Source organism: Podarcis melisellensis (genome assembly GCF_964234715.1).
Source record: "Podarcis melisellensis genome assembly, chromosome: 2".
In the NCBI taxonomy this organism is placed as follows: Eukaryota; Metazoa; Chordata; class Lepidosauria; order Squamata; family Lacertidae; genus Podarcis; species Podarcis melisellensis.
This window is the reverse complement of record NC_138529.1, coordinates 8930174-8957368: the sequence shown is the minus strand read 5'-3', so window position 1 is coordinate 8957368 and position 27195 is coordinate 8930174. Positions and strand designations below refer to the sequence as shown.

The 27195-nt window shown below is 45.7% G+C and overlaps 1 protein-coding gene across 5 annotated transcripts in view; it reads right to left on the bottom strand.

The window, feature by feature from the left end:
* Positions 1 to 27195, bottom strand: part of SLC11A2 (solute carrier family 11 member 2) — a 65625-nt gene that overhangs the window by 37210 nt on the left and 1220 nt on the right. The window contains exons 1-6 of one of the 5 annotated variants that reach the window (XM_081898705.1): positions 24919 to 24965; positions 23656 to 23821; positions 13647 to 13730; positions 4275 to 4399; positions 2183 to 2308; positions 1010 to 1129 (exon numbers count right to left, since the gene is read on the bottom strand). In XM_081898705.1, the coding sequence (XP_081754831.1) occupies positions 1010 to 1129; positions 2183 to 2308; positions 4275 to 4399; positions 13647 to 13730; positions 23656 to 23674 (474 nt within the window). In that variant the 5' untranslated portion in view covers positions 23675 to 23821; positions 24919 to 24965. Of the gene's footprint in view, positions 1 to 1009; positions 1130 to 2182; positions 2309 to 4274; positions 4400 to 7002; positions 7222 to 13646; positions 13731 to 23655; positions 23955 to 24918; positions 24994 to 27195 lie in introns of those variants that run through there. The other 4 variants (XM_081898706.1, XM_081898707.1, XM_081898704.1 and 1 more) reach the window with 4 other exon arrangements.

Here is a 27195-nt window from a genome sequence, read left to right as displayed (position 1 = left end):
CTAGGCAACTGTGTCTTGCCGAAACAAGCCTCAAAAAAATGCCACAGCCAACAAAATACTCCGGTGTGCTTGTTTAAATCCAAGCTTTTAAGCAGACTGGCTTCTTCAAAGACCAGCAATTAAAGTGATTATGGAGAGGCAACACAAAGCAAATATTGCACGAGCGTAGTAGAAAACGAGGAGGAAGGAAGAGGCTAAGATGCAAGCCTGCCTAGAAGCCACAACGCCAGCCCCGCAATTCAAAATGCATGCAATTTACTCTGTGCTGAGAGAAGTGCTCTCTGCACACATTCAGAAGACATTCAAATACTCACTTAAGAAAAAAAGGAAAGTAAGCCCTGGGTTCAAGGTAAGAGCTGTATGGGAAAGTCGGGGCAAGCAGCAAATTCTCCTCCAGGTAATGGAGGTGGTGATGATCTTAAAAGAGGGGTGCACTCAGATTCACCCATTGCAGTTTCCCCTGACAGGGAACCCCTGATTTAAAGGGCTGGCAGAGATGCAGTTTTGCCTATTTATGGTAAGGGGGCGACATCCACAGCGCAGCCGGTGCTTTCTTTATATGCAGAAATAGTGCAAAAGCCAGAGGATCTGGAGGCTGGCGTAGTCTTTCCAACTTCACTTCTAGGTCTCGTTAACTCCACTGCATGTTGCTCTTTGGCACAACGCATCTGCCTTTCTCCCATCTGCTTCTTTTTGCCTTTCTGGATCTGCTTCTGTCCCTTGTATGCATCAAGTTCCCTTATTCTCTTTGGCTACAGACCTACGACTTTGAGAACAGCCTGGCATCTTCAGGCGCCTCTTGGGACTTTCCACAATTCCTGGCCCCCCTCTTCCAGGCCTGTTCAATCCTGCCTCTGCTCAACCCCCCGTTACCAGTTATCACCCATATTCCAATCCTGTCTAGCTGCTTTTAACACACGGGGAGATCTGATCCTACAACAAGGTGCATTCCTCTGCTCGCAACAAAAGAACAAGATAAATTTCCAAATGAATGGCTCAATTCACTCACCTTGGGATACTGCCGGTTGCATACTTCTGCCAGGTGAAGTCCGGTTACCACGCCCAGCCTCGCTGCCAGACGCTGCAAGAGGAGGCCGATGATTGTGGCTAGCAAGAGAACCCAGAGCAGCTGAAAGGCACAAAAGCACAGCAAGGTCAAGAGCAGCCAAGATATGAGAACTCTGGGAGCCAGCCAGCCAGCCTAAGGATTCTGTTTCCTAAAGTGTGTCTGCAATTCTTCATGAATTAAATACAGACACAGCCTCAAACCCCTCTCACAACCAGAAACAGGGCATGGAGGAGAACACAGCTTTCAATTGCATGTGTTTTATCAAGAAATAACTGCTGACGCAGAATATTCCAGACATGTTCAGGCTACGTGACCCATCCACTGGCATGTGCACTGTAGTCTAGAGACTTCTCTAGGATATTCTTCTCTATGGATATTCTCTATGGATATTCTTACCCATGTATGCAAAAGAATTACAACCCCCAGCTTCCTTGGAGAGTACCATTTGGCAGAACTGTTGAAACCGGACAGGGCAGAAATGTCTTCAGGAAAATATACTACTAGATTTCAATCTAGCTTTTTATGAACGAGGAAACCAACACATTCCTCCTCCGGTAATGTAAGCAATCAAGCTTAAGCCTCTCTTACCTGCTAAGGGCAAAGTAGTTAAATAAAACATCTCTCTAGCTGAGTTGCTTAAAACTTAAGTTTTCAGCTGCAGAAGAATATATTATAAGTTTGAAGGTTGTTCCAGAATAGCTTACTTTGCCACCAACAGCTTCACCAGTTGATCTTACATTATCAGTAGACCTTCAGGTTTCTTACAGAGAAACAAGGGAATAGCTGAACCCCTGATTTAAAGGGCAGGCAGAGATGCAGCTTTGCCTATTTATGGTATGGGGGCGACATCCACATCCGGGTGGTTTAGGAAGAAAGAGCGCTCTTGCCAGAGCAGCCTGGTCCGACTGCAATTCATCTTCATGTCAGGCAAGCCTTAAAAAAAGACAAGGTCACCCCAAGAAGACTGTGGAGTCCTCTATTCAAAAACAGTTATGGTAAACATCTGCTGGCTAGAATTAATATTGCTTTGCACATGGAGTAGGAGCTCTCAAAACTCTATGGGTGGCTTTTAGATGCTCAGGAGCAAATGTTTTGTAGCAAGAGGCTACTTACCTTAAAGCCTGCAATGGCGCCAGACTGCAGATCCGATTCTATGTTCCCTGGATCCAAGTAGGCTATGCTCATGAGAAACCCAGGCCCAGTAAAGGCCCAAAGTTTTCGAAAACTGAACCATGGATGCTTAAAAGGAAAAAAAAGGGGGGGTTAAGAGTGGGGAGATATTTTTCCACAGAAGGGAAGGCGTTGTCTGAATGATTATTAATATCGCAATCAATCAACACAGAAGGTTGCTTTGTTGTTGCTTTCTTTCTTTTTTAACCGATGCTTTAATTCCAGAAGGACCATCACGCTAAGAGCAGAAAAGTAGCAAACCCACCCAACGATACAGCATCGCACGAAGTCTACATCACGCCAGAAACGTTTATCTTAACAATGGTCTACATTTAGAGCATTTACTTTGAACTGTGCTCTGGGAAGGTTCCTTAAAGCTTATCAGGGCTTGCTCAAGCAGAAGACCAGTGATGGCAGGAAAGCTTCTCTGAAAGACAGCTCCCATCCCACACTACCAACCTCAGACTGCAAGGGAATGTTGGCTGCACTCTAGGAAGGCTTAGTTGATGTGGGGCGGCCACAGACCCAAATAAGCCTGAGCAGTGGCTTGCATACGTTCTGTGTGCCCTAGAACGGGGAGAAGCAAAGTTTGGATCTACTTATCAATCTTTGGGTGATCTGCAGCAGAACAGCAAGGGTTTCTGACTCCCAAATGTTATGGTCTGGTTTTGGATAATGCCTCTCCTTGTTGCCGATGCTTATTTTGAACCTCAACGTTCCTTTGGTTAGGAAGCCTTTGTGGTCATCATTAGCTGCAGAGCTGATCCACAAGAAGCTAAATTTATGTCTGTGCTTTACTTATAGAGGGACTGCCAACACACGCAGCCCGCAGGGAAAGGTCTGTGCTGCTGTGACATTTCAAAAGTTAACATCAGTAGCTGTCCACAGAGCACCATTGTTCCTCTTCGCTCAACCATTACACTGGCTAGGTTAGCAAGGAAAATGACTGTTTCATTTCTGCTTCCCGGAAAGTAATAGGTAGGTACAGAGAGGCCCATCTCTCACTATAATCATCTTCAAATAGTATTACACGTCCAACATATGGCCTGGAACTTGGGATTTGTTTACTAAAAATAAAACCTAAGCAGAAGAAAACCCACTGAAAGCCATTTTATAGTTGAATATCTGAAACTTTGTATTTCTAACAGCAAAAACATGCTTCCCTTTCAAATTAAACATTAGAGACAGAGAGCTTTAGATCATATAGTGATGATGATGATAATAATTTTATTATTTGTATCCCACCCATCTGGTTGGGTTTCCTCAGCCACTCTGGGTGGCTTTCAGCATATATAAACATAATAAAACATCAAACGTTAAAAAAAAGGATACAGTGGTACCTCTGGTTACGAACGGGATCTGTTCCAGAGGCCCGGCCATATCCCAAAAACTTCGTAACCAGAGGCGCCTTTCTGAGCATGCGCCATAACCCAGATTCGGCCGTAACCCTAGGATTCCGTAACCTGGAGGTTACGCAACACGAGGTACCACTGTATCTTATACAGACTAAAACCAATAAATCAACAGAAATAAAGAGGAGGAGGAGGAGGAGGAGGAGGAGGAGGAGGAGGAGGAGGAGGAGGAAGTTATACCCAAATTAAAATAACTGCCAACCCCAACTAAACATTTAACCAACCCCAACCCAACTTAAACAAAACAAAGGAACAAAATACCCAGAACCGCCTATCTCTGCATGAGTTTAGTGTTGGCCTTAACTGGAAAGAGGGAAGCTCAGAGGAGCAACTCAGGCCGCCTGATAGGATAATGGATTAATTCTGTTGCATATGGCACCTTGTGCAGAATTACAGCCCTTCCCAGAAGAAGCTGCCTGGAAGGGAGCCTGGCCAAGGCAGGGACACAGTGGGCAATGTCTTCCACAGGTTGTCCCTTGGGGCTCAGGTAGGTTATTTCTCCCTCTGTGTAAGCAGTTCTTCCGTGGTGTAATAGTAGTTCCCCAACACAGCATTTGGGGATTGCTGCCCTGAACACGCCTCCATTTCCCCTGAAGGAGAGGTGGCCCAACGCCCTTGCTTACCTTTTCATCTTCAGGTACAGGTATTTTCTGATCAAAGTAGGTGGTAAATTCATCTGTAGAGTCGGAAAGGTGAGATGGTAGTGTGGTGTTGCAAATGGTGCTCACGCCGTCCCCAGAGGAATCTTCTGCAAATCGACAACAGAAATTGTTGATAAGCAGAGTGCAGCTTAAAGGAGAAAAATTCAACGCCAACCTTCACGTCAAGTGAAGTCAAAGACACAGTGCCTGTCAAATGTTGCTAGACTAGTTTCCACCAGTGCCAGACACCATGGGCAATCATCAGAGATGGGCAGAGGCTTGTCGTCCAAGAGCATCGCGAGGAAAGTTTATTGGCTACCTCAGTTTTACACAAGATCGAATGCTATGGCACTCTCTCTGTATTTGGCTTAGCAGATAGGGTTGGGGGGGTCAAAGGATTATCCTCTAGAGACCTGATTTTGCTGGACCTCTCAGCCCTCATGTTCAAAAGCAGTGACTACAGTAGACAGAAGGGACGCAGGTGGCGCTGTGGGTTAAAGCACAGAGCCTAGGACTTGCCAATCAGAAGGTCAGCGGTTCGAATCCCTGTGATGGGGTGAGCTCCCGTCGCTCCGTCCCTGTTTCTGCCAACCTAGCAGTTCGAAAGCACATCAAAGTGCAAGTAGATAAATAGGTACCGCTCTGGCGGGAAAGTAAACGGTGTTTCCGTGCGCTGCTCTGGTTCACCAGAAGCGGCTTAGTCATGCTGGCCACATGACCCGGAAGCTGTACGCCGGCTCCCTTGGCCAATAAAGCGAGATGAGCGCCGCAACCCCAGAGTCGGTCACGACTGGACCTAATGGTCAGGGGTCCCTTTACCTTTACCTTTACCTTACAGTAGACAGAATGACTGTAGACAGAGATAAAGCAAACATGGTAAATTGCTTAATTCGTGCACATTGACATTGTCTTCATTATCACAGGCCCATGTTCTTAAAAGGGGGGAATAAAATTAACGTTAAAATGTGATGCCCACTGACCTGGAATTACAGAAGCAAGTCCCACTGAATTAAAAGTAGTCATGTTTAGGATCTCACTATCCGCCAGTCAGGTTACATAGAATTTTAGGAATTGTATGAGGTCATCTGTCCCTCAACAACGAAGCCACGGTTAATCGCTCTTAAAACTATCCATATTTTGCATGTGTTTAGTTTGTGTATGTGCCCTGTCATTTGCCAGAAGAAACTTATTCTCCTGTTTCAAAGCTGCAAGGTTGTTTCTGGGGTACAAAGATGAAATTTGGTACAATCACTCTAAACCCCTGACTGCAAGAAAAGTTCTTTTAAGAAATATCTCCCTCGAAATGCATGATGTGATGTCTTCCTCATTAATGGCCGGCCATTGCTGAAGAAGAAAACAAGCTAAGCCCCACAGATTTAAGAACGGAAGGATGCAAGAGAGCACAATTCACACAATTCAACAATTCTGCCAATGGCAAAAGGAACAGGCAGAAGATAAGAAAGCATTTATAGTGTTGGCTAATAATCTACACACAACATATACAAATAATAAGAACAGTACCAACAACTTGCACACAGTTAACTTGTGCACGTTCAGATTTACATACATAGCGAAAAATTAAAAATGGGGCAGAAAAGGGTGGGTTTTCAGGAAAAATGACTTTAGCAATCCTACCTGCCATTGAACCCAATGGATTTTGACTTTACAGAATTTATGTTTTAGGTGCAATTTCCAGGACGTAACCCCCAAGTAAGTTGCAGGCCTACTGCAATACTTTCCCAGAACACAATTTGATGGTTCCAACATGTTGGGTCCCTGTAATCGGGTTGGGTGGGTGACAACAGGCAGGGATCCAGTTTAGCTGTGCAGTCTATATATGACTGGCTTCCAGCAGAGACCACAGGGCTGCCCTTCGATGGAAGTGAAGAGGTACCTTCCTTCTTGGGGACATGCCTTCCCCTACCTGCACTTGCAGGTCCTGCCAAGTCCACAGCCCAGCTGCTCCTTCCTTACAGCCAGATCGATTCCAGTCCTTCCCTTGTTACCGATACCTTTCTAGAACGAGAAGTCATTTCCTCCTGTTTTCCAAACCAGGTGTTCATTTGCTCTTTCCCTTCAACATAACTACTAGTCGGCAAAGCATCTCTCTTCCTCCATCATCTTCCTTCTCCTTATCAGTCTGTTTAGATTGTGAGCCCGTAGGCAGGTTTTAATGCTATGTACTATACAGCATCCTTTGGCACTCAAGAAATCCCAGCAAAAGTCTGTTATTACTGACATGCTTTTTTTTTGCTCTAGACATAAAAACATATCCTTCATCTGAAGTCCAAGCTTGTTCTGTCCATTGACTGAAGTGCAGAGGCTCCATTCTGCACATACCAAATTTCTATCAAGTATTCAAGTATTCCTTATCTTGATGGAATGTTCACCCTTTAACACATATTGCAGCTTTATTCAAGATAAAAATGTGGGTAACAGACAGAATTCAGGGGCAAAGCACAACTTCTTTTTTTTAACCATAGGGAAGTTGTGGATTAAACTGACTCTCCCATCGGCAAACAAGAATTGCATCAAAGAGTGCTACGTAGACACAGATCTACGGAAGGCATCTAACAAGGGTTTCCCCCAAAACAGCCCTCCACTCTCTGCAAAAGGGAAAAGTTACAAGACACTGGGAAAAGTTTTACATCAAGTCCTGAAATGTTATTCTACCCCCTCCCACTTGCCCCAACGCTCCAGTTCTACTCACTCTTATACTCTAATTTGTATTCCCCACGTGGCATTTTGTTTCTGCTCCCAGGGACCAAGAAAGCTGAGCTCCACTTACGCCAGCCTCCTTGGAAGCGTAGAAGAGACCAATATATAGTCGAGAAGCAGGAACAGTAAGGATGCACATAACACACGGTTTTCTGTTGCAGCTGTGAAGTCAGTTTCTCCTCCTACACCTCTGCCTTCCCCGCCTCCCAAATTAAAGAGGCGATGCCACTCGGCAGATCTGTTGACATGGTGGCTTTAAAGCAACAGTTGTGTAATGAAAACCACCATTGCAGGAAGAATTCCACCCCCAGATGAGCCAAACTCACCTTGCCTAGCTAGTTAAACAAAGACGAGAAAGTGTAAGGAACATGATGTAGCACACAGATGCAGCCTGTTGTCGACTTCCCTGAAGTTGCGTACTGAAAAACTGGCCACCTGACAAAAAGCGTAAGCTGTCGCAAGGCCTTGGCAGAGAGAAAGAATCTGGAATGTCCTCTTTGAAAAGGTGTGTAAGGCTGCCTGGCAAATATAGGTCAGCAAAAGGAGAGAAGTTCTGTTTTAGGGGCATGCTGAATGATTTCGGTCTTTACAGGGTTGCTTGCTTCAGTCTTGCACAGGGATTTCAAATGGGAAGGGGAATTTCAACCTGGTGCCTGGGGATTTCACTAGATGATAGTGAATTTTCTGCTTTGTTCTGGTGAGAGCAGAAAGCTGTCATTTAAGCCCCAGGTTTCACTGTTTATCCAAATATTTGGCCATGACAAAAATGGTTTCAAAACTCCACACTCCTAGAAAATAACACCACCGTCGTGTCAAAACCAGAATCCATCAAAGTGGCATATTATTTTTTAGTTTCTGACCTGCCCATAGCATCACAGATATGGAAGATAACTAGCCAGCTCATCTAGTTCAACCTCTGGCCAATGCAGGAGACTTTGTTCAATAGCAAGGAGTGGGACAAGAAGACCTCTGGCGTATGATGCTATCAACAGGTAAGCTATTAGAACTCTTAAGGTAGCCTTTTAGCAATACATGGGAAAGAAGGTAGAGAAGTCTTTAGGGAAATCCACAGTCCCCATGCAGAATTCTCCAGTTTTAGCCAAATTATCCCCACCCAAAGCCTCCTAAAAACAGTTGCCATGATGGTCAACCATGAACAGATTATCCCTCTCTGGTCCTTTGAAATTCAAGCAGTGATTCACCTGATCTAATCATTGCTCAGCTAATGTTCCATTGCTAGTTTGGACATTTTCAAGACTAGGCAGTTTAAAGAGAAGAAAAATTAGACATTAGTGCAGGAATTTCTAATACCACACCTAAGCAAGGAACATGAAAAGCATATAGAGATATTTTCCGTTGGTTGTTTCAGAGAGTTGTGAATGCACCTTTCCTGTAAGACCTGGGGAGATTTGATTTCCTTCTTCAGATCTGAAAAAGCCTAAAGACTGCGTGCAAAAATCAAGGATTGTTCCTTAGAAGTTGAGCATTTCAAGAGTTCTGAAAAACCACTCCGTGGAGGAAAGTCACCTTGTGTTTCCTTGGCTCTTCACTCCTGAGGAAATATTGTTTAAAAGCCTGCTTCCGCAGAATGATAAAACTGCTGAACAAGACACCAATTTGCTATTCAGTAGTGAAGCGCAACTGAATTACACACATTTAAAATATGTTGATTTTTATAGCTGTGACCACATCTATTAAAATCAACATATTTAACAGCACAAAACCAGCGAGTCATTATTTCAAGAATATTGGCCAAGAATCGTCCTTACCTATGCATACCACTGAGCAACATTTTAACTGGCGCATTCAGTACTGTAACTGGCATTTGGTCTTCGTTTATATTATGGTTTTAAGAAGACAGAGAAAGACAGTCTTGTTCATGAGCTACTCAATTTCCTCTACGTCAGGGAACGGGAACCCGTATCATGTATAAACAGTTACGTTACATTCCTTAAATCCCATCAGAAAATCAGCTCTTAGAAAATTCAGTTATCCAACCAGAGGCTAAAAGTAATGGGTTAACGGAGTCAGTTTCAGCTCAGATGGACACGAGTATTTTCTTTTAGAAAAACTGCATGCCCAGCCCCAAAAGAAAATAACTCGTGGATAGTTGGTGCAATTCCCCCATTACTGGCAAATTCTACCTTTACAGTAGAATGTACATGGGTGGCGCTGTGGGTTAAACCACAGAGCCTAGGGCTTGACGATCAGAAGGTCGGTGGTTTGAATCCCTGCGACGGCGTGAGCTCCCGTCGCTCCGTCCCTGCTTCTGCCAACCTAGCAGTTCGAAAGCACATCAAAGTGCAAGTAGATAAATAGGTACCACTCCGGCGGGAAGGTAAACGGTGTTTCCGTGCGCTGCTCTGGTTCGCCAGAAGTGGCTTAGTCATGCTGGCCACATGACCTGGAAGCTGTATGCCGGCTCCCTCGGCCAATAAAGCGAGATGAGTGCCACAACTCCTAGCTCACGACTGGACCTAGTGGTCAGGGGTCCCTTTACCTTTACCTTTGCACATTTACTCAACAGTAAACCCTATTCCATTACACGGGGTTCGCTTCCATGTATAGCGGACCCGCCATTTACGCGAGGGTTCGGTTCTAAGGTGTCTGAGCACAAAGGCAAAATTTTGCAAAGGCAGGGACCCCCGGAACAACCCTCTGCGAGGTGGAAGGCTGCTTACTGGGGCCTGGGAAGGTTGTAGGGGGCCCTGAGAGCTTCCCAGGGTCCTCCGTCACCTTCCTAGAGGTGCCTTTAAGCGAGGAGATGCCTTTCTTACCAGCCTCTGGGATGCCTGGGAAGGTGGCACGACGGCTCTGGGACGCTGCTCTGTTAACTGGCTTTGGGATGGCAAGGAGAGGGCTCTGGCAGCGTCCCAGAGCCATCGCACCTCCTTCCCAAAGCCCGCCCCTTCACTTACTGGGCTTTGAGAAATAAAAGGAGAGCAGAGAATGGCGTAAGGTTGCGATGGTGTGAGTAAAACAAGCTCAGGTTGTGGAGTCGCTGCATGTAAACAGAGGACTGCAGCAGCAGAGGGGGCCCACAATCCACGATTCACGCATGACTCATTTCTGCCTGACAGGAAAGCAGGAAAGGAAGACGCTCGATGTGGTGACCAAAATCAAGCCAATACCAGTAAACATTAATGCTGAAGTTTCAGGGGTATAACTTTCTTTTACAGAATTCTCTCTGCAAGCCACGTGTCGCATGCAGAACAGTTACACCAGTGTTGGCCTTTGCATTGAAAAGTGAAGTTTCCATTCCCTTCCTGTGCCAATAGGCATCTGATAAGATGCAGCCCTTTTTAAAAATTGAAATATTTATTACATTTTTCACCTCAGGAAGAAAGCAATGCAAGTTTAGGCTAAACAGCCACCTCTCTAAACCGGTGTATGCAAAGTTTTATAAGTTTTATACGTGCATTTTATATTTGACTTCACTTGGTAATGTTTTCTTTTGAAATGCTTAAGGGTTTTTTTGGTTAACTTTGTTTGTGTTGAATATGTATTTTGTAGTTGACTTCCTTTGTAATGTTTTATTTTGAAATCTTTAAGATAATATTTTAGTTTCCTGTTAACTATGTAGCTTTGACTGTATGTTTTATATTTGACTTTCTTCAGAAATGTTTGATTTTGGATTGTTTTATTGATGTTTTAATATGCTGTAAACCGCTTTTGAGGTTTTTCTTAAAAATATAAAGTGGTATAGAAATAAAATGAATAATAAGCAGGCTAACAAACACATATGCTTTCAACTTGGCAAATCCACCAAGACTGTTAGAATTAAGAAAAGCATTAAAGGGCAATCTATAAATAACTTCCAAAGAGAAAGGGCCCACATGTTACAGTACTGCATGAAATTTTCTTGCCTAGAAGGCAGTGGCTGAAACTATTCATGGAAGAGCCATAGCTCAGAAGTACAATGCTCACTTTGCGAGCCGAATGTCCCAGTTTCAATCCATTCAATCTTCATGCTGATGACACACTTCTTTATCCTGGCTTTTGACACCTGAGATGTGTATTTTTAGGATATCCCCCACCCAGGTTTTTTTGACTGCACATTGTTTTTAACATTGCATTTTAATTGCTGCAACCTGTCCTGGGACCTTAGGGTGAAGGGAGAGTCATAAATTGGAAATTACGGTATTAATAATAATATACAGACAAGTGGTCTGGCTTGGAAAAATGCACTGTCATATGTTCCTATGAAAGTGATGTAGATTTGTGAAAAAGATCTCAAGACTGAAGCTACTCAGGAAGCAGGCAAAGAGTGCTAAGCTACCGTATTTTTTGCTCTATAAGACGCACCAGACCACAAGACACACCTAGTTTTTGGAGGAGGAAAACAAGAAAAAAAATATTCCGAATCTCAGAAGCCAGAACAGCAAGAGGGATCGCTGTGCAGTGAAAGCAGCAATCCCTCTTGCTGTTCTGGCTTCTGGGATAGCTGCGCAGCCTGCATTCACTCCATAAGACGCACACACATTTCCCCTTACTTTTTAGGAGGGAAAAAGTGAGTCTTATAGAGCAAAAAATACGGTATGTCCACATCTGGTGAAAGGGGCTCAGTGGAATTATTTCTCTTTCAGAGGGCCTGGAGGCAACAGAGGGTTTTGGAAGGTATTTTTTGGGTTTCATGATCACAGGGAACTGGAGCCCATTAAAGCCAAAGCTGTTAGCTGCACGGAGGGTCTACGTTTACAAAAGATAAAAGTCATCTCAGAGGTCCATCTGGTTTGACCTTCCCCACCACTGAAATTCAGACAGAACCAACCCCTTAAAGGGCCTTGAGAACACAGACTTATATAGCAGTTTTTTCTAGCTGCACAAGCCCATAGGAGTAATTCAAGACAAACTAAAAAGCCTCCATTACAATGGCTGGGAGGTGGTGATAACGTGAATATAGAGCCCGTAAAAATTATCTTGTGCAACACTGCTGGGTGGATTTAACAAGCCAGCAGTTAAAGGATTTCCTAGAATGTATCTCCCAGTTCCACAGAGTTTGCTTACAGTTCGCTTGGACAAATGATATGCAGTCACAGGGGCTGGCTCCCATTTCTTATCCAGTCCTAAAAGCAGGGATGGGGGCAAAGAGAATGGGATCTTCCAGATCAGGGTTGGTTATCCACTATTGCATTTTTTGAGGTTCGGAGGGAAGACTCAGCCCCACACACCGTGCCCCTTTCCAAAACATCTGTTTCTGAATGTGTGGAGTGGAACGTATAAGAGAATGACTATCACCACTGTGATATATTTTTATGATGCAGTGCTACATAACAATTTTAATAAAGAAATAAGATCAAGCTGGCCAAACCAGTTCCTTTGTCTAGCTTTGGCTGACTAGTTAAGTACGCAATTTACAAATCCGAAGAAGTTGCTATAGAAGCAAATAGGTGGGCATTTGCCCTCACCACCGCTTGGCCGGTAGGTAGAAGAACAAAAGCCAGAGTTGGTGGGTGGGTTGAAAAACTGAATGCTAGAAGAGGCAAAGACAGACACCTGTTTGCTCTGTGCTGGAAACCTAATGAAGGAGGAAGATCTGCTGGAGGAAGATCTCCTGTGAGCCTCTCCATCCTATATGGACAGGTTGTATATATGTGTAAATAAAACCATATACCTTAAAGACATCAGAGTCTTCACAGACCTTCCTTTCAAGGAAACCATATGAACCTAACTGGACCCTGCGATCGTCACCTGAGGCCCTTCTTCGTGTGCCTCCTCCACGAGAGGTCCAGAGGGTGGCAACATGAGAAGGCAGTGGCGTAGCGTAGGGGTGTAGGGGGGCCGGCTGCAACATCTGGGGGTTAGGGTTAGGGGGCGCAAATCCACGGGTTAGGGGGTGCAAATTACTTGCCTTGCCCCGGGTGCTGACAACCCACGCTACGCCACTGTGAGAAGGGGCCTTTTCTGTGGTGCCTCCCCGCTTGTAGGAGGCTCTCCACAGGGAGACTCGCCTGGCCCCTTCATTGCATATCTTTAAGCACCAGGCAAAAACATTCCTCCTCTCCCAGGCCTTTGGCTGACCTAATCAACATCTTATCAGCCGCCTTTTAAACTGCCGGGGTATGTTTGTGTGTGTGAATTTTTTATTACCAAGGTATGTCTTTTTGTGTTTTTATATTGTAAACCGGCCTGTGATCCTCAGATGAAGGACAGTACAGTGGTACCTCGAGTTACATACACTTCAGGTTACAGACTCCGCTAACCCAGAAATAGTGCTTCAGGTTAAGAACTTTGCTTCAGGATGAGAACAGAAATCGTGCCCCAGCGGCAGCAGGAGGCCCCATTAGCTAAAGTGGTGCTTCAGGTTAAGAACAGTTTCAGGTTAAGTACGAATTAAGTACTTAACCCGAAGTACCGCTGTATAGAAATTTAACAGTTTCAGGTTAAGACTGGACCTCCGGAATGAATTAAGTACTTAACCCGAGGTACCACTGTATAGAAATTTAATAATGAAGATTTCTTAAAAACCCAAACACTGTCCCAAATTAACATCTCACACTGGTACCTAAGACAGAGAAAACAGTAGACAGTCAATTAAAGACAGGAATTTTTTTTTTTTAGATTTTCTGTCCGTTGTGTCTGAAATTTTCATCAAGTTCCTTACAACAACAACAACGAAGGAAATAGCAAATTTACCATATAATGCTTCCCGCTCCTTCCCCGGTGTCATGGTGGGAGCTTTCTCTGTAGAGCCAGGCTCTTTAGAAGAGGTCACATTCACTAGGAGAGAGCACAAAGAAGTAAAAATCATTAGGGCATGGCTGCATGGGGCGCCCAAAGTTTAATGAGACTCTGAAACAGTCCAAGTCTGTTCTTTTCACCTCTTCCGGGGAAGATGGGGCTGGAGATGCAAATGTAACAGAACACATAGATAGATCTGTGATGATGGAAGGAAAGATGGTGGAGAAGTGGAGCACACATGGAACCACACAGCCAAAGTGTGGTTCATGTCCTTTTGAGCACAGCATTTACAGTGGAGGACACGGGTGCATTGACGAGATGGCCGAGAAGGTCTAAAAAAGACAAAGTAGCTGCATTCAAGATGCATGGACCTTAAATAACTCAGGATCGCAATACTTCAAGGACCGCCTCTTTCTATATGAAGCTACCCAGACCCTGAGATCATCTCCTGAGGCCCTCCTTCGTGTGCCTCCTCCTTGAGAGGTGTGGAGGGTGGCAACACAAGAACAGGGCCTTCTCTGCAGTGGCTCCCCATCTGTGGAATGCTCTCCCCAGGGAAGTTCACCTGGCGCCTTCATTGCACACCTTTCGGCGCCAGGCAAAAGTGTTCCTCTTTAACCAGGCCTTTGGCTGACCTAATCAACATCCTATACCCTTTTAAAATGGGACTCTTTTCAGGGGGGAGTGTTATTGGGTTGTTGTTTTCGTTTTGATTATATACGTTGTGATCTTGTCTGTGAACTGCCCTGAGACCTCCAGGTATAGGGCGGTATATAAACTCAATAAAAATAATTAAAAAAATGCTGCACCCCCAGCAAATCAGCCTGTGGACACACCAAGACATCATCTAGCTCAGTAAATTCATGTTGAAGAGACTATAAAGCAGGGTTTCCTAGACCACCATTGAGCCCAACCCAAATGCCTTGTAAATTTCTATCCCACCCCGGGAACTTTTCCACCTATTCACAGTCCCATCAATCACAGGTGGTCACTACCAACCACTGCTGTAAAGGATGTAAGAGCCCAATTCTGTGTCATAACACGATACAACTTGAAGGCAGGTGTGGATATGAAGAAAAGGTAATTCCTCAAGGAACATTTTCCTTATTTTATAGTTAGTGTCTTGGCTCACTTGCTTGATTCGTTTGGAACCAGGGATCATTTTTTGTTTGATGCATTTGGAACTGGGATGTTTTTCATGCATTTATTTTTCCTCTTGGTTTTAATGTACAGTGGTACCTCGGGATGCGAACAGGATCCATTCCGGAGCGCCGTCCGCATCCTAAATAGAACATAAGACACAACGCCGCATCTGCGCGTGCACAGGTCGAGTTTTGCCGATTCCGCGCATGACGTCACTTTGAGCATCTGCGCATGCGCAAGCAGCGAAACCCGGAAGTAACGCGGAGCGCAACCCGAAAAGCGCTCAACCTGAAGCACATTCAACCTGAGGTATGACTGTATCTATGGAGGGTTTTCTATCTGTCAGTTTGGATACAAGTCACTTTGGGCTGCCCTGGGCACGATAAAGCAACTAACAAATTAAACAAACGATCTACCAAGCAACTCCAGCCAAAAGGCCAGTGTTGCTAGAATTTACACACAGCACTTTTCAACCTGTGGAGTATTTTTATTTCAATACTACATTGAGAACAGAAGTGCCATTTCTTGAACTTGACTGACAGGTGCCCACTGGAAAGAGACACAAAAAAGAGGGAAATGTGGCTGCAAGCAAAGGGTGATTAACATTACAGTGGACTCTCGGGTTACGTACCACTCTGGATATTTAATCTTCGGGTTGCAAAAGCGGCAAACCCAGAAACATATTCTTCCAGGTTTCACTGCTCGCGCATGCGCAGAAGCGCTCTATTGTGCCGTGTGCTTGCGCAGAAGCGACACCTCTGGTTATGGATTTTTCAGGGTGAACATGGACCCCCAAAATGAATTAAATTCGTAACCAGAGGGCCTACTGTAGTTAGCATTTTTCCTTGGGGTAGGCAAGTTTGGTTCTGCCAAAACGGGCAGAAGGGTGTCTCTTTGCCAGCGTGGTGAAATGGTTAGAGTGTCAGACGAGGACCTGGAAGACCTGTGTTCGAATCTTCACTTGGCCGTGGAGCTTGCTGGGTGACCTCGGGCTAGTCACTGCCTTTCAGCCTATCCTACCTCACAGGGTTGTTGTTTGGGATTAAATGAGCAGACGGAGAACCATGTATGTCACCTTAAGCTCCCTGGAGAAAAAGGTGGGATGTAAATGCAAGAAAACAACAAGGCTTAAGGTGAACATACAAAGTTCCAGAGTTTCTGTCTGCCGTTCCACATTCCCCCTCGTTCCCACCTTGCAGGAATAGACAGCTTTCAGTGATACCAAAGTCCAGTTGCAGTTCAGTCTATATAGCAGAGACAGCTCTCCCAAGATGTGTCTGAAATAGTTTGTTCTTGTAATCTTTCCCCAGAACAAACAAGCTCTTTCTTTCCTAATAAACACTGAACTCTCTCATGCCTCTTACAAAGGAGGTCGCTGGAGCCAGAACTTTGATATGGCATTTTCTACTCTCAGTCTAACAAGGGTGCAGGCATGAGATAAGGAGGGTTTAATGGGAAACCCGGACCATCCCTTTTATATGCTAGTTGTCTACTTCAGGGATTAGAAATCTTTGACCTTCCAGATGTTGCCAGAATGCATTGCCCAACACCCCTGACTACAGGCTATGCTGGCTGAGGATGATGGGAGTTGGAGTCCACCAACATCTGGAGGACCACAGGCTCCTCATCCCAGCTTCAGGTTCTATCGGCTGGTCCTATCACTGTGACATTTTTCAAAACTGCTTAACATTCCACACCACTTCCCACACCCTAGGGAAGCTCAAATCTCAGTGGCCAGACTAAATGCGTAAAGTTTTTTAATACAGTGGTACCTCGGGTTAAGAACTTAATTCGTTCTGGAGGTCTGTTCTTAACCTGAAACTGTTCTTAACCTGAAGAAGCACTTTAGCTAATGGGGCCTCCCGCTGCCGCCGCGTGATTTCTGTTCTAATCCTGAAGCAAAGTTCTTAACCCGAGGTACTATTTCTGGGTTAGCGGAGTCTGTAACCTGAAGCGTTTGTAACCTGAAGCGTCTATAACCCAAGGTACCACTGTATATGTTATGCTCAACAAAGGGAACAAGTAGAGGGAAGGACAAGGAATACAAGAGATAAAAGGCAGCCATAAAAGAAAGGAATACAAAGGACTTAATTTGTCAGCCAGTCCTAGGAAGCTCTAAGCAAGTCGAAGGGGAAACTAACCAAAGCAAATATCATTTTGAATACTTAAATGGCTGCTCATTTTTTAAAATATGACTCAGGAGCACTAATTGCAGAGAAGCAGATGTGGGTGGCAGGAGTCAGAACTAGGTCAATTTTAGCATTGCTTTCACTTCAAGGAAAAATACATGAAAAAACTTGTTATACAGAAATATGGATTAGCAAGCAGCTTGAGAGCAAAGGCAAACAGGATCCTAGTCTCCTTGTGGAGTTTTCCATTACAATTAAAATATTTTACAACCAAGTTCACCTCCACGATACAATACAGATAATATTTATTTAGCTGAAGCCATTGCACGGATATGCTTCCATCAAAGAGTGTGGCGGAAGCATCCTGCCAAAATTGTCCCATTCTGAATTACACGGGTGGCGCTCTGGGTTAAGCCACAGAGCCTAGGACTTGCCGATCAGAAGGTTGGCGGTTCGAATCCCTGTGACGGGGTGAGCTCACGTTGCTCGGTCCCAGCTCCTGCCCACCTAGCAGTTCAAAAGCACAAAGTGGTGCTCGCTTCGGCAGCACATATACTAAAAGCACAAAGTGCAAGTAGATAAATAGGTACCACTCTGGTGGGAAGGTAAACGGCGTTTCCGTGTGCTGCTCTGGTTCGCCAGAAGTGGCTTAGTCATGCTGGCCACATGACCCGGAAGCTGTACGCTGGCTCCCTCAGCCAATAAAGTGAGATGAGCGCTGCAACCCCAGAGTCGGCCACGACTGGACCTAATGGTCAGGGGTCCCTTTACCTTTAACCTCCTCCAAATGACTGGTGTTGGTGGTAACTGAAGTCCAAAGGGCACCGGGTTGGGGAAGATTGGGTTCCCACATTTCTTCCAAAGAATCTTCCCAACGAATAATAAGGATGCAAAAACAGGACACTTTCTTTCAGAAGGGCAGATAGACTGAGGAAAGCACGTCCTCTGGAGGCCTGGGCCAGGGCATTCCAACAAGTCAGGAAAGAAACGTGCCCTCATTCAATCAAGGTCTTCGGCTTGATTAAACAGCACGCTCTACTACTCGAAGCATTTCCACCAGAGGCACAGCTGAAGCTTTCGGCTTGCGGTAAATGGATTCCCCTAGCTACAGGGAACAAGAGATGCCCAGAAATTTGAAATCGCCCCTCCATTTCAGAATGCAGAAACAACCCTACTGGAAGTGACGCTTCTGTTTTACGGCTAATAATGACCGATGGACTTCTCCTCCATGACTGAGCCAATCCTCCTGTTTAAGCCCTGGACGTCGGGAGACATTTCCACATCTCGCGACAGTGGATTCCATAAATTAACTGCATGTTGTGTGTAAGAGTGACTTCCTTTCCACTGCACAACCCCAAGTTACAAAGTTATGGCAGGGGTGGCCAACTTCCAAGAGACTGCAATCTACTCACAAGTTTAAAAACTGGCAGTGATCAAACGCCAGGGTTCAAGTTGTTGAACTTTTTTTAGGGAGGAGAAAGGCCCGGGTTTCTTTGGGGATTCACGTCAAAGTTGTTGAGATTTTTTGGGGGGAGGGGAAGAGCAATATTTTTGGAGGGGTTCGGGAGGCACGAGTTGCTTAGCTTTTGGGGGGGGTGCACCGTTTTAACATTATTTTGGGATCAAAGAGAAGCAGCGACTCACCAAAGGATCACCTCAAACTATGGAGAGCGAGGCAGCGGGGCCAGCGATCGACCAAAATCTCGCAGGGATCTGCCAGTAGATCGCAATCGACCTGTTGGACATCCCTGTGTTATGGGATAGAGACATCTCTACCACACCACCCATTTTTCTAAGCTAAAAATCTCAAGTTTTGTAACCTTGTCGCTCCAGCCCCCTAATAAATTTGGATGTACTTTCCTGCACCTTTTCCATCTCTACAACATTTTTTTAATAGGTGGGACAAGAACTGTACACAATACTCAGTACTGTAGGCTTGTGCCCTACAAAGCACGTGCGCAAGCAGTACCCTCTCTGCGACGTGCCATATCACACATTCTGCTGGCACCAGTGCCTCTCTGCTCTTCTATAATCCTCCTATAAAGCCGGGTTCAAGTCTAGAAGCGGAAAATTATGGGTAGTAAAGGTGTCTGGAAGTTTACTACCCTTTAAATCTGCTACATCTGACTTTCGGCAACAAGGTGTGCAAAGGGGCACGTCCAAGAGGTTGCTTTTGCGTGCATGCAAAGGGTGCGCAGCTGCATGGAGTGTCACAAACCTGGACATGCACACAACACGTGAAGTCACCTTAAAGGTAAAGGTAAAGTGACCCTGACCATTAGGTCCAGTCGTGACCGACTCTGGGGTTGCGGCGCTCATATCGCTTTATTAGGGATGCGGGTGGCACTGTGGGTAAAACCTCAGTGCCTGGGACTTGCTGATCGTAAGGTCGGCGGTTCAAATCCCCGCAGTGGGGTGAGCTCCCGTCGTTCGGTCCCAGCTCCTGCCCACCTAGCAGTTCGAAAGCACCCCTAAGTGCAAGTAGATAAATAGGTACCGCTTTATAGCGGGAAGGTAAACGGCGTTTCCATGTGCTGCGCTGGTGCCGGCTCACCAGTGCAGCTTCGTCACGCTGGCCATGTGACACAGAAGTGTCTTCGGACGGCGCCGGCTCTCAGCTCAGCCTCTTGAGTGAGATGAGCACACAACCCTAGAGTCGGACACGACTGGCCCATACGGGCAGGGGTACCTTTACCTTTACTATCGCTTTATTGGCCAAGGGAGCCGGCGTTTGTCCGCAGACAGCTTCCGGAACATGTGGCTGGAATGACTAAGCCACTTCTGGCGAACCAGAGCAGCGCACGGAAACATCGTTTACCTTCCCACTGGAGTGGTACCTATTTATCTACTTGCACTTTGACGTGCTTTCGAACTGCTAGGTTGACAGGAGCAGGGACCGAACAACAGGAGCTCACCCTGTCATGCAGATTCAAACCGCCAAGCTTCTGATCGGCAATCCTAGGCTCTGTGGTTTAGACCACAGCGCCACCCGCGTCCTTACGTGGAGGCAAACTAGCCTAGCACTCTCTGATGACAGGCAGTGGCTCTCCAATGAGGTCTTTAGCAGCCCCGCTAGCAAAATTCCTTTAATGGGAGATCCTTGAAGGGCAGGCAAGGGATGTGAGCTGCTACAGAGCTATGGCACCCTTCCTGATGCCCATTTCACGTACGCACTAAATTGAAAATGAAGAACAAGCATGCACAAACGGGGGAGCAGCTGAGTGCAAGATCAGCTCTCTCCAGCAACTTGATTTCAAGTTGATTTCTCTATCTCACATACGCTTCAGGCTCACCTTGTTTAAAAGAACCGCAAAACACAGGACACACATGGATTCAACTGAATGCCCAATCCTTGCCTTATTTCAGTAACTGGCCTTGTATGGGGCAGCAAGGGAGAAAATGGGCTTCCTGACAGCACAGAGAGAGAGGTGGCTGCTAATATGGAAAGAAATGAACAGGCGAGGATAAGCCCAACCGTAGAGTTCAAAATGGTTCACATCCAGTATTCCTATTGGGGGAGCTCAGGCAAGCTGGAATGGGAGACCCCTGGAGCAGATTTTGGGGGTGCGTGCTAAGCTGCAGAGTGGGGAGGAAAGTGAAGTTTCATTTCTGCATGCAAAGGTCTGTTCCACTCAGACTATGCACAGCCCTGGATACAACCCAACAGTGGGTCATATCTATGCTTTTATAGTTTCCCTGGTGGAAGCAAAAAAAAATCCTTCCAGTAGCACCTTAAAGACCAACTTAGTTAGTTCTTGGTATGAGCTTTCGTGTGCATGCACACTTCTTCAGATACACTGCTAGTGTATCTGAAGAAGTGTGCATGCACACGAAAGCTCATACCAAGAACTAACTAAGTTGGTCTTTAAGGTGCTACTGGAAGGATTTTTTTTTTGTTTTGACTATGGCAGACCAACACGGCTACCTATCTGTAACCTGGTGGAAGCGTTAAACCACTTCAAAGCCCTTACTGGTTCCCTTGGACCTAGTAACAGGAGACTCTCAACAACTAATATTTCAACTGGCCGGTTTTTATACATCAAACTGGGCGGCAGCAGAGGTCATCTTCCTTTGCCTCAGACAGCAGAATATCCTTGGCTGGCTCAAATGACAAGACTGCAGGTACCTGTTCAAACCGCCTACTTCTCCAAGACCACCCAGGAAGTTTCATGGCTAAGCCATTCTTCCCCAGAAGCTAATTATACGTTATGCACAAAGACTCATTTGAGTCAATGATGACAAAGGGAAAGGAAAAAGCAGCTGGTGCGATGAGACTCTGACCCATGGATGTAGTTAGGCCTAGAAGAGGTCCTACAGTACTGGGACCCACAAAGGCATTTCTGCCAAGACACACACAGCTGTCCCCCTAAATTTTATGTGGCACCAGGTATGGGGCAGGCAAGGTGTGACCGCCATCACTTTGGCATACATTTGCAAGCAGTTTGTGCTTGCAGACAGGGTTCAGAGGCAAGACCTTTTCCAGAGGTGGCTTTTTAGAGAGAATGGTGATATGTGACCTACACACACATGTAATATACAATACCTAAAGTGCAGTGGCTTTGGTCAACCTTTGTGACAGGACAGCTGTGAGCATAGAAGGGACTAGCCTGTTTACCCAGCTGCTCCCTTGATCTCTCCACTCAAGTCACCTGTTTTAATTGCTGTGCTATTTTAATGGGGTTTTTTTATTGTGTACTTTAATTATGTCTGCTTATATTTTAAATGTTTATGTAACTGGTTTTGTATTGTTTATGTAACTGGTTTTGTGACCCACTGGGAAGCCTACTTTGGCGTTAACTGTTAAGTATGTGTGTGTATCTGTATCTCTGTGTATCAGAATGTACACCTCCCCAAGTTTCCAGGAAAAGGGCAGAATATTCTCAAGCCAAACCACGGAAACAGTCTGATGAGAAGAGATAAAGGAGGGGAGGGGAAAACCATATCGGTTAGAATCACTGGCACTTAGGCCGGTTTGAACAAGGATCAGTTGCCTACAACACACCATCTGAATTCAACCGCTTCTCCCCACTTCTTGGTCCAAAACTGCAACTGATTTGGAATTAGGACTGACTCCAGCTTCCCCCAGCAAGAGAGAAGAAATATAGTTTTGCAGCTCAAGTAACAGTGCAAGCCTAACTATGTCTACTCAGAAGGACTTTGCGTTGAATTTAATGGGGCTTACTCCCAGGTAAGTGGGGTCAGGCCTTCAACCTTAAGCATTATTAAACGAGTATGAGAGAATACATATGTATAAGGTGCAACAGTTTAGCGATTAATGCAGACCTAAAATCTAAACCTTACTACTCCATCCTTCAAATTATTTGCCTCGAAGTAAACGCAACAGACTGTTTTTAGTTCCTTTTAAATTTGGACTCTTCCCCTCATGGGACCAATAGGTATTTAAGAGGAGTAACCACACGTGGTTAGCAGCCCTGAAAACAAAGAAATGCTGTTAAACTAGAGGGCCTTTATCTCAGCAAGCTTTTGTGAAAAGCAGTTTTTCACTGTCTGTGTCACAAGACACACAGTGCATCATGAAGCCTGACATCTACCAGTCTTCACCCGCAAGTCTGAGTTTAAGAACAAAACTCAGCAGTGGTGCTGTTGTTGAATCACATCCTGTTCACTCACCCAGTTTTAGACTGTGCATGATTATTCCTCAGGACAACGTATGTCTGGCCAACTCATTTATACTATATTGCCAGAAACAACCGAATCCCCCTGCTTTAAAAATAAATGACTGAGCCCGTGTCAATATTTACTGACTTGTGTCAACAATAATGTGTCTTCGCTGTAGTAACTCAGTGTTTCCCAAACTTGGGTTTCTAGCTGTTTTTGGACTACAACTCCTGTCATCTCTAGCTACCAGGACCAGTGGTCAGGGATGATGGGAGTTGTAGTCTAAAAACAGGTGGAGACCCAAATTTGGGAGACTCTGTGGTAACTATTTAAAAACAATTCTCAGTTTTGTATTGGCAATGCAATAATGCAATCCTTGCTGTAAGGATAGCATCCAAGTTACAGTGGTACCTCGGGTTAAGAACTTAATTCGTTCTGGAGGTCCGTTCTTAACCTGAAACTGTTCTTAACCTGAGGTACCACCAATAGGGCCTCCTGCTGCCGCCGGAGAACAATTTCTGTTCTCATCCTGAAGCAAAGTTCTTAACCCGAGGTACTATTTCTGGGTTAGCGGAGTCTGTAACCTGAAGCGTATGTAACCCGAGGTACCACTGTATTTGCTAGAAAATCTGAGTAACCTTCTCACACAAACATTTTGCAAGATGATAACTGGAGAAGAGAAATACAGTACATGCACTGGGATTAGTTTTTAGTTCCTATTCATGAAGCATTACTCTCTCTATATATATCTCCTTTACACAGAATGCAACATAACAAGGCCCAGATGGGAAAGAAAACACTGAAATGGGCAGATTTATGCTCCACAACACACAGGCTCCCTCCTAGGTCAGAACAAAGGTTAATCTAGCTCCTCAGGGTTTCCCAAACTTGGGTCTGCAGATGTTGTTGGACTACAATTCCCATCACCCCTAGCTAGCAGGACCAGTGGTCAGGGATGATGGGAATTGTAGTCCAAAAACAGCCGGAGAAATCCTGATCTAGCCCAATATTCTGTTTCCAACAGAACACCCCTGGGGAAATCACAGGCAACCTACGAAAATTATGACTCTTGCCTGTTTCTCCCTGGCACATGGCATTCAGAAGTACACTGCTCCTGTCTTTCAGACGTGGGGTGAGAGTCCAGTGTACACCTGGAGGCCTAGAAATAAGGCACAGCCTTGTTGCTTAAAGTGTTGAAACAGAAGACAGGATTTAGGCTTCCATTCTAAATGCACTTACCTGGAAATAAAACCCCACTGGTAACACCTGGCCTTGTAAAGTCCAAGTCAACATGCTTTAGACTGGGTTGCAAGTGTCACATGCTAAACAAGAGTCACCCCTATCTCTTTGCTTTTCCCAGAGTGCCCTCTTCTGCCTTCCCAGACCAGAATAAAAATCTGGGATGGACTCCCAGGCAAGGCTTGGTGCATTATTCAAGAATACCATCTCTAGGAGTATCCGCTGGGGGAAGGAGAGGAAAGGGTGGAAAGGATCAGGCCACTTGGAACTGGAAAGGAACATGCCCTCCGGTCACGCTGACTTGCAACTCTGTTTGGTTTGGAAAGAGATGCTCCCCTTCTCTTTTGCTTTCCCTTCCTCCACTGATTTCACTTGCGATAACGACCCACGTGAAAACGCAACCTTGCAATCGTATCAGCAACCTTCCACCCCCAAACCAGGCGCCTGAGGGTGTTTGGATAGCAGGAAAGCTCCTATTTTCAGAGCAAACCACCAGAAAAAAAACAACATGCCGGGTTTCATCCAAGGGCGAGGGAGTTGTGCAAATGATTTCAGAAGCAAATGGAGGCCAGCCCCAAGCAAGCGCTTCCCTGAAATGCACGCCTGCTCCTGAGGGTAAAGCATTTCAAAAGACACGAGAAAGTTGAATGCAAAGTGGGAGACTCGGCAAGAATTGAACTTCCTTTGAAAACCACGTTCAGACAACAAGGTCAGTGTCCCGGGTCTTCTTCTAAAGCAAGTTTGGTATCTCTACCTGATAATCCTTGCATTCATTTAGAAAACCACCCAGGAGTGGGAGAAATAAATAAAACCTCAACTGAGGTTCTTTTCTTTTCCCCCGCCCCATAATAAAAGCAGCGCCTCCTCCAAACCTTGGGCTTGACAATCAGGCTAAGTAATCTCATTTTCCCTCCCCTCTTTGTCTCATTCACACGACCGGCTTGACCCCTGGGATAGCAAGACGAAGGTGACACGTGTGCAAACCTCGGCGCCCACCTCCCCCCCCCCCGCTGCTGAAGTGAGCCCCCCCCCCCTTTCAGCAACTGCATGCATGCCAGGGCGCCCCGCGCCCCAACTTGGCCGCTCCCAACCCTTACCTTCGCCGGCAGCACAGGCGCCTCCAGCCGCCTCCTAGCTCCATGGCTCAGCTCCATCAAGAGGCTTGGTCCCGCCCTCCGCCGGGCCCCGCTGCCCTCATTGGCTCGCCGTGTGGCCGAGAGGCGGGAGCGGAGGGAGAAGGCGCCTCCCGGCGCAGCGCGGCGCGCGGAGCTAGGAAAATGTAGAGTAGTCCGCGCCGGCGCGGCGCCTGCACTCTTTAGATTAGAGCTGGACTGGGGGATTTAGATTAGAGCTGGACTGGGGGGTTCACACAGGAGCCTTAACACAAGAGAGTTATTAAGATGAGCGTAAAGCGCTGTGGGTTAAACCACAGAGCCTAGGGCTGGCCGATCGGAAGGTCGGCGGTTCGAATCCCCGCGACGGGGTGAGCTCCCGTCGCTCGGTCCCTGCTCCTGCCAACCTATCAGTTTGAAAGCACACCAGTGCAAGTAGATAAATAGGTACCGCTCCGGCGGGAAGGTAAACGGCGGGAAGGTAAACACAATTGCTCTGACACTCACTTGTTGGAGTGTAAGTTGCATTGAAAGCAATAGAAATTACTTAGTTGATAGGTGCTGCTTGCGTACTTCGCTCATGTTGAATTATCGTCCACATGCCCAGGACCGCACCAGCACCAGCAATTAATATTTGATCTATAAACTTTGCGGCTCATCAGCATATCAAGATCTACATACAAGGTATTTGCTATTGTTGATTTACAAGCACATTACCATTTGCTCCGGCTCCCATGCGCTCCCACCGCTGGTGTTTGAATGCAGAGTGCAGTTGCTTGAGAAATAGTGCCATTTGGTCCTATTTCTTCTCTCAACTCCTCTTCCATCCAAGAGGACAACGTAAGCCACATTCACATTACAGTTAAACTGAGATGTGTAAATTTGAGGCAGCTGTTGGGCATGAGCAGAAGACAGTGCATGCTTGCACAGACGGTGTCTTCATTAGACAGGAGTTGGGGAGATGGAGGGAAACAAATTAGGCAATGTACATCAGGTGTGTACAGAAATATGCAGATTAAGCTTGAAACACAGTGGGGGGGGGGGAAACAGCCTTGTTGCCTTTTAAGCCACCTATGTGTACATTGCTGAAGTCCTTGAGGAAAAAAACAGCTAAGAGAAACAACTCTAAGTTGCTTTAAACCAAATCAAACTTATTTGTCTATCTAATCCAGTGTTGTCTCCTCTTAACTGCCAGCAGTTCTGCCGTGTCCCAGGAGACACAGAGGTCTTTGCTACTTACCATGGTCCTTTTAACTGGATATTCTGTCTTTTGCAGCATTTTGTAGAAACCAAAACAGGGGTGAAGAGGGTTTTAAAGCATTATGGTAACTATAAGGTGTAAGATATAAAATAAATGTACCAAGCAAACACACACATAAATATATAAACCCCATGTCTGAAACAGTACAGGAAAAAGTCCTGAAACCATTTTGTCTCTCCCAAATTGACCTCAAATGTTTCTCTGCAAGGAGGGAGGAAATGGGAAAAACCTCCCCATTGCCTCTTTGCTCACAAATCCTGCCTTAAGGGCACATTTAAAATATGAATAGGGCAAGCCTGTGACCTGGACTCAGGAATTAAGTATTTATCATCACAAAAGGCTGTCCAGGTAAATCCATTAACAGCCAGGTAAACCCACCAAAAGGTTTCGTGTCAGACAGGATTCTGTTGTAGACTGCCCCTTCTCTGGTGTATGTATGATGTATGGGGGGGTGGTGGTCTTGGGCTCAAGGGTGGGCAATTCCAAATGTCTATATAAGGACTTGTGCGCCATTGTTCGGGGTCCCTCCTGCCTCCTGCGTGTGGTTGTGAGCACCCTGTTGCAACAGCTAATAAAGATCAGGCTTACTAGCTGCTTTGCTTCTCAATATTCTCTGGTTGGCCTCTGTTATTTTCTCCTACTGATAGAGAACCTACATAAGGACTCTATACGGACTCTTGGGTACCCCATAAGGGACAGGGAGCAGTTTTTTTCTTATAACAAAAGCAGCCCTTGACCTTAGACATTAAAAGTCACATGAATGTACGGGGGCTAAGATTAAAGGGAGGAAATTAAGACTCACCAGAGCCATTGGGCCATTCCAGCCCTTGCTTAGTGCTTATACAAATGTTTTATGGCCACTTTTTCTTTCAAGGATGTCCCAGCAGCCGATGCCCTAGCTAGGAACCAGATCACCAAGACACATGCATGTTACAGTTGCTCACTGCAAGTCATCTATCTGCTTTTCTTTTTGCAAACTCACAGGATTCTTTTAATGAAGG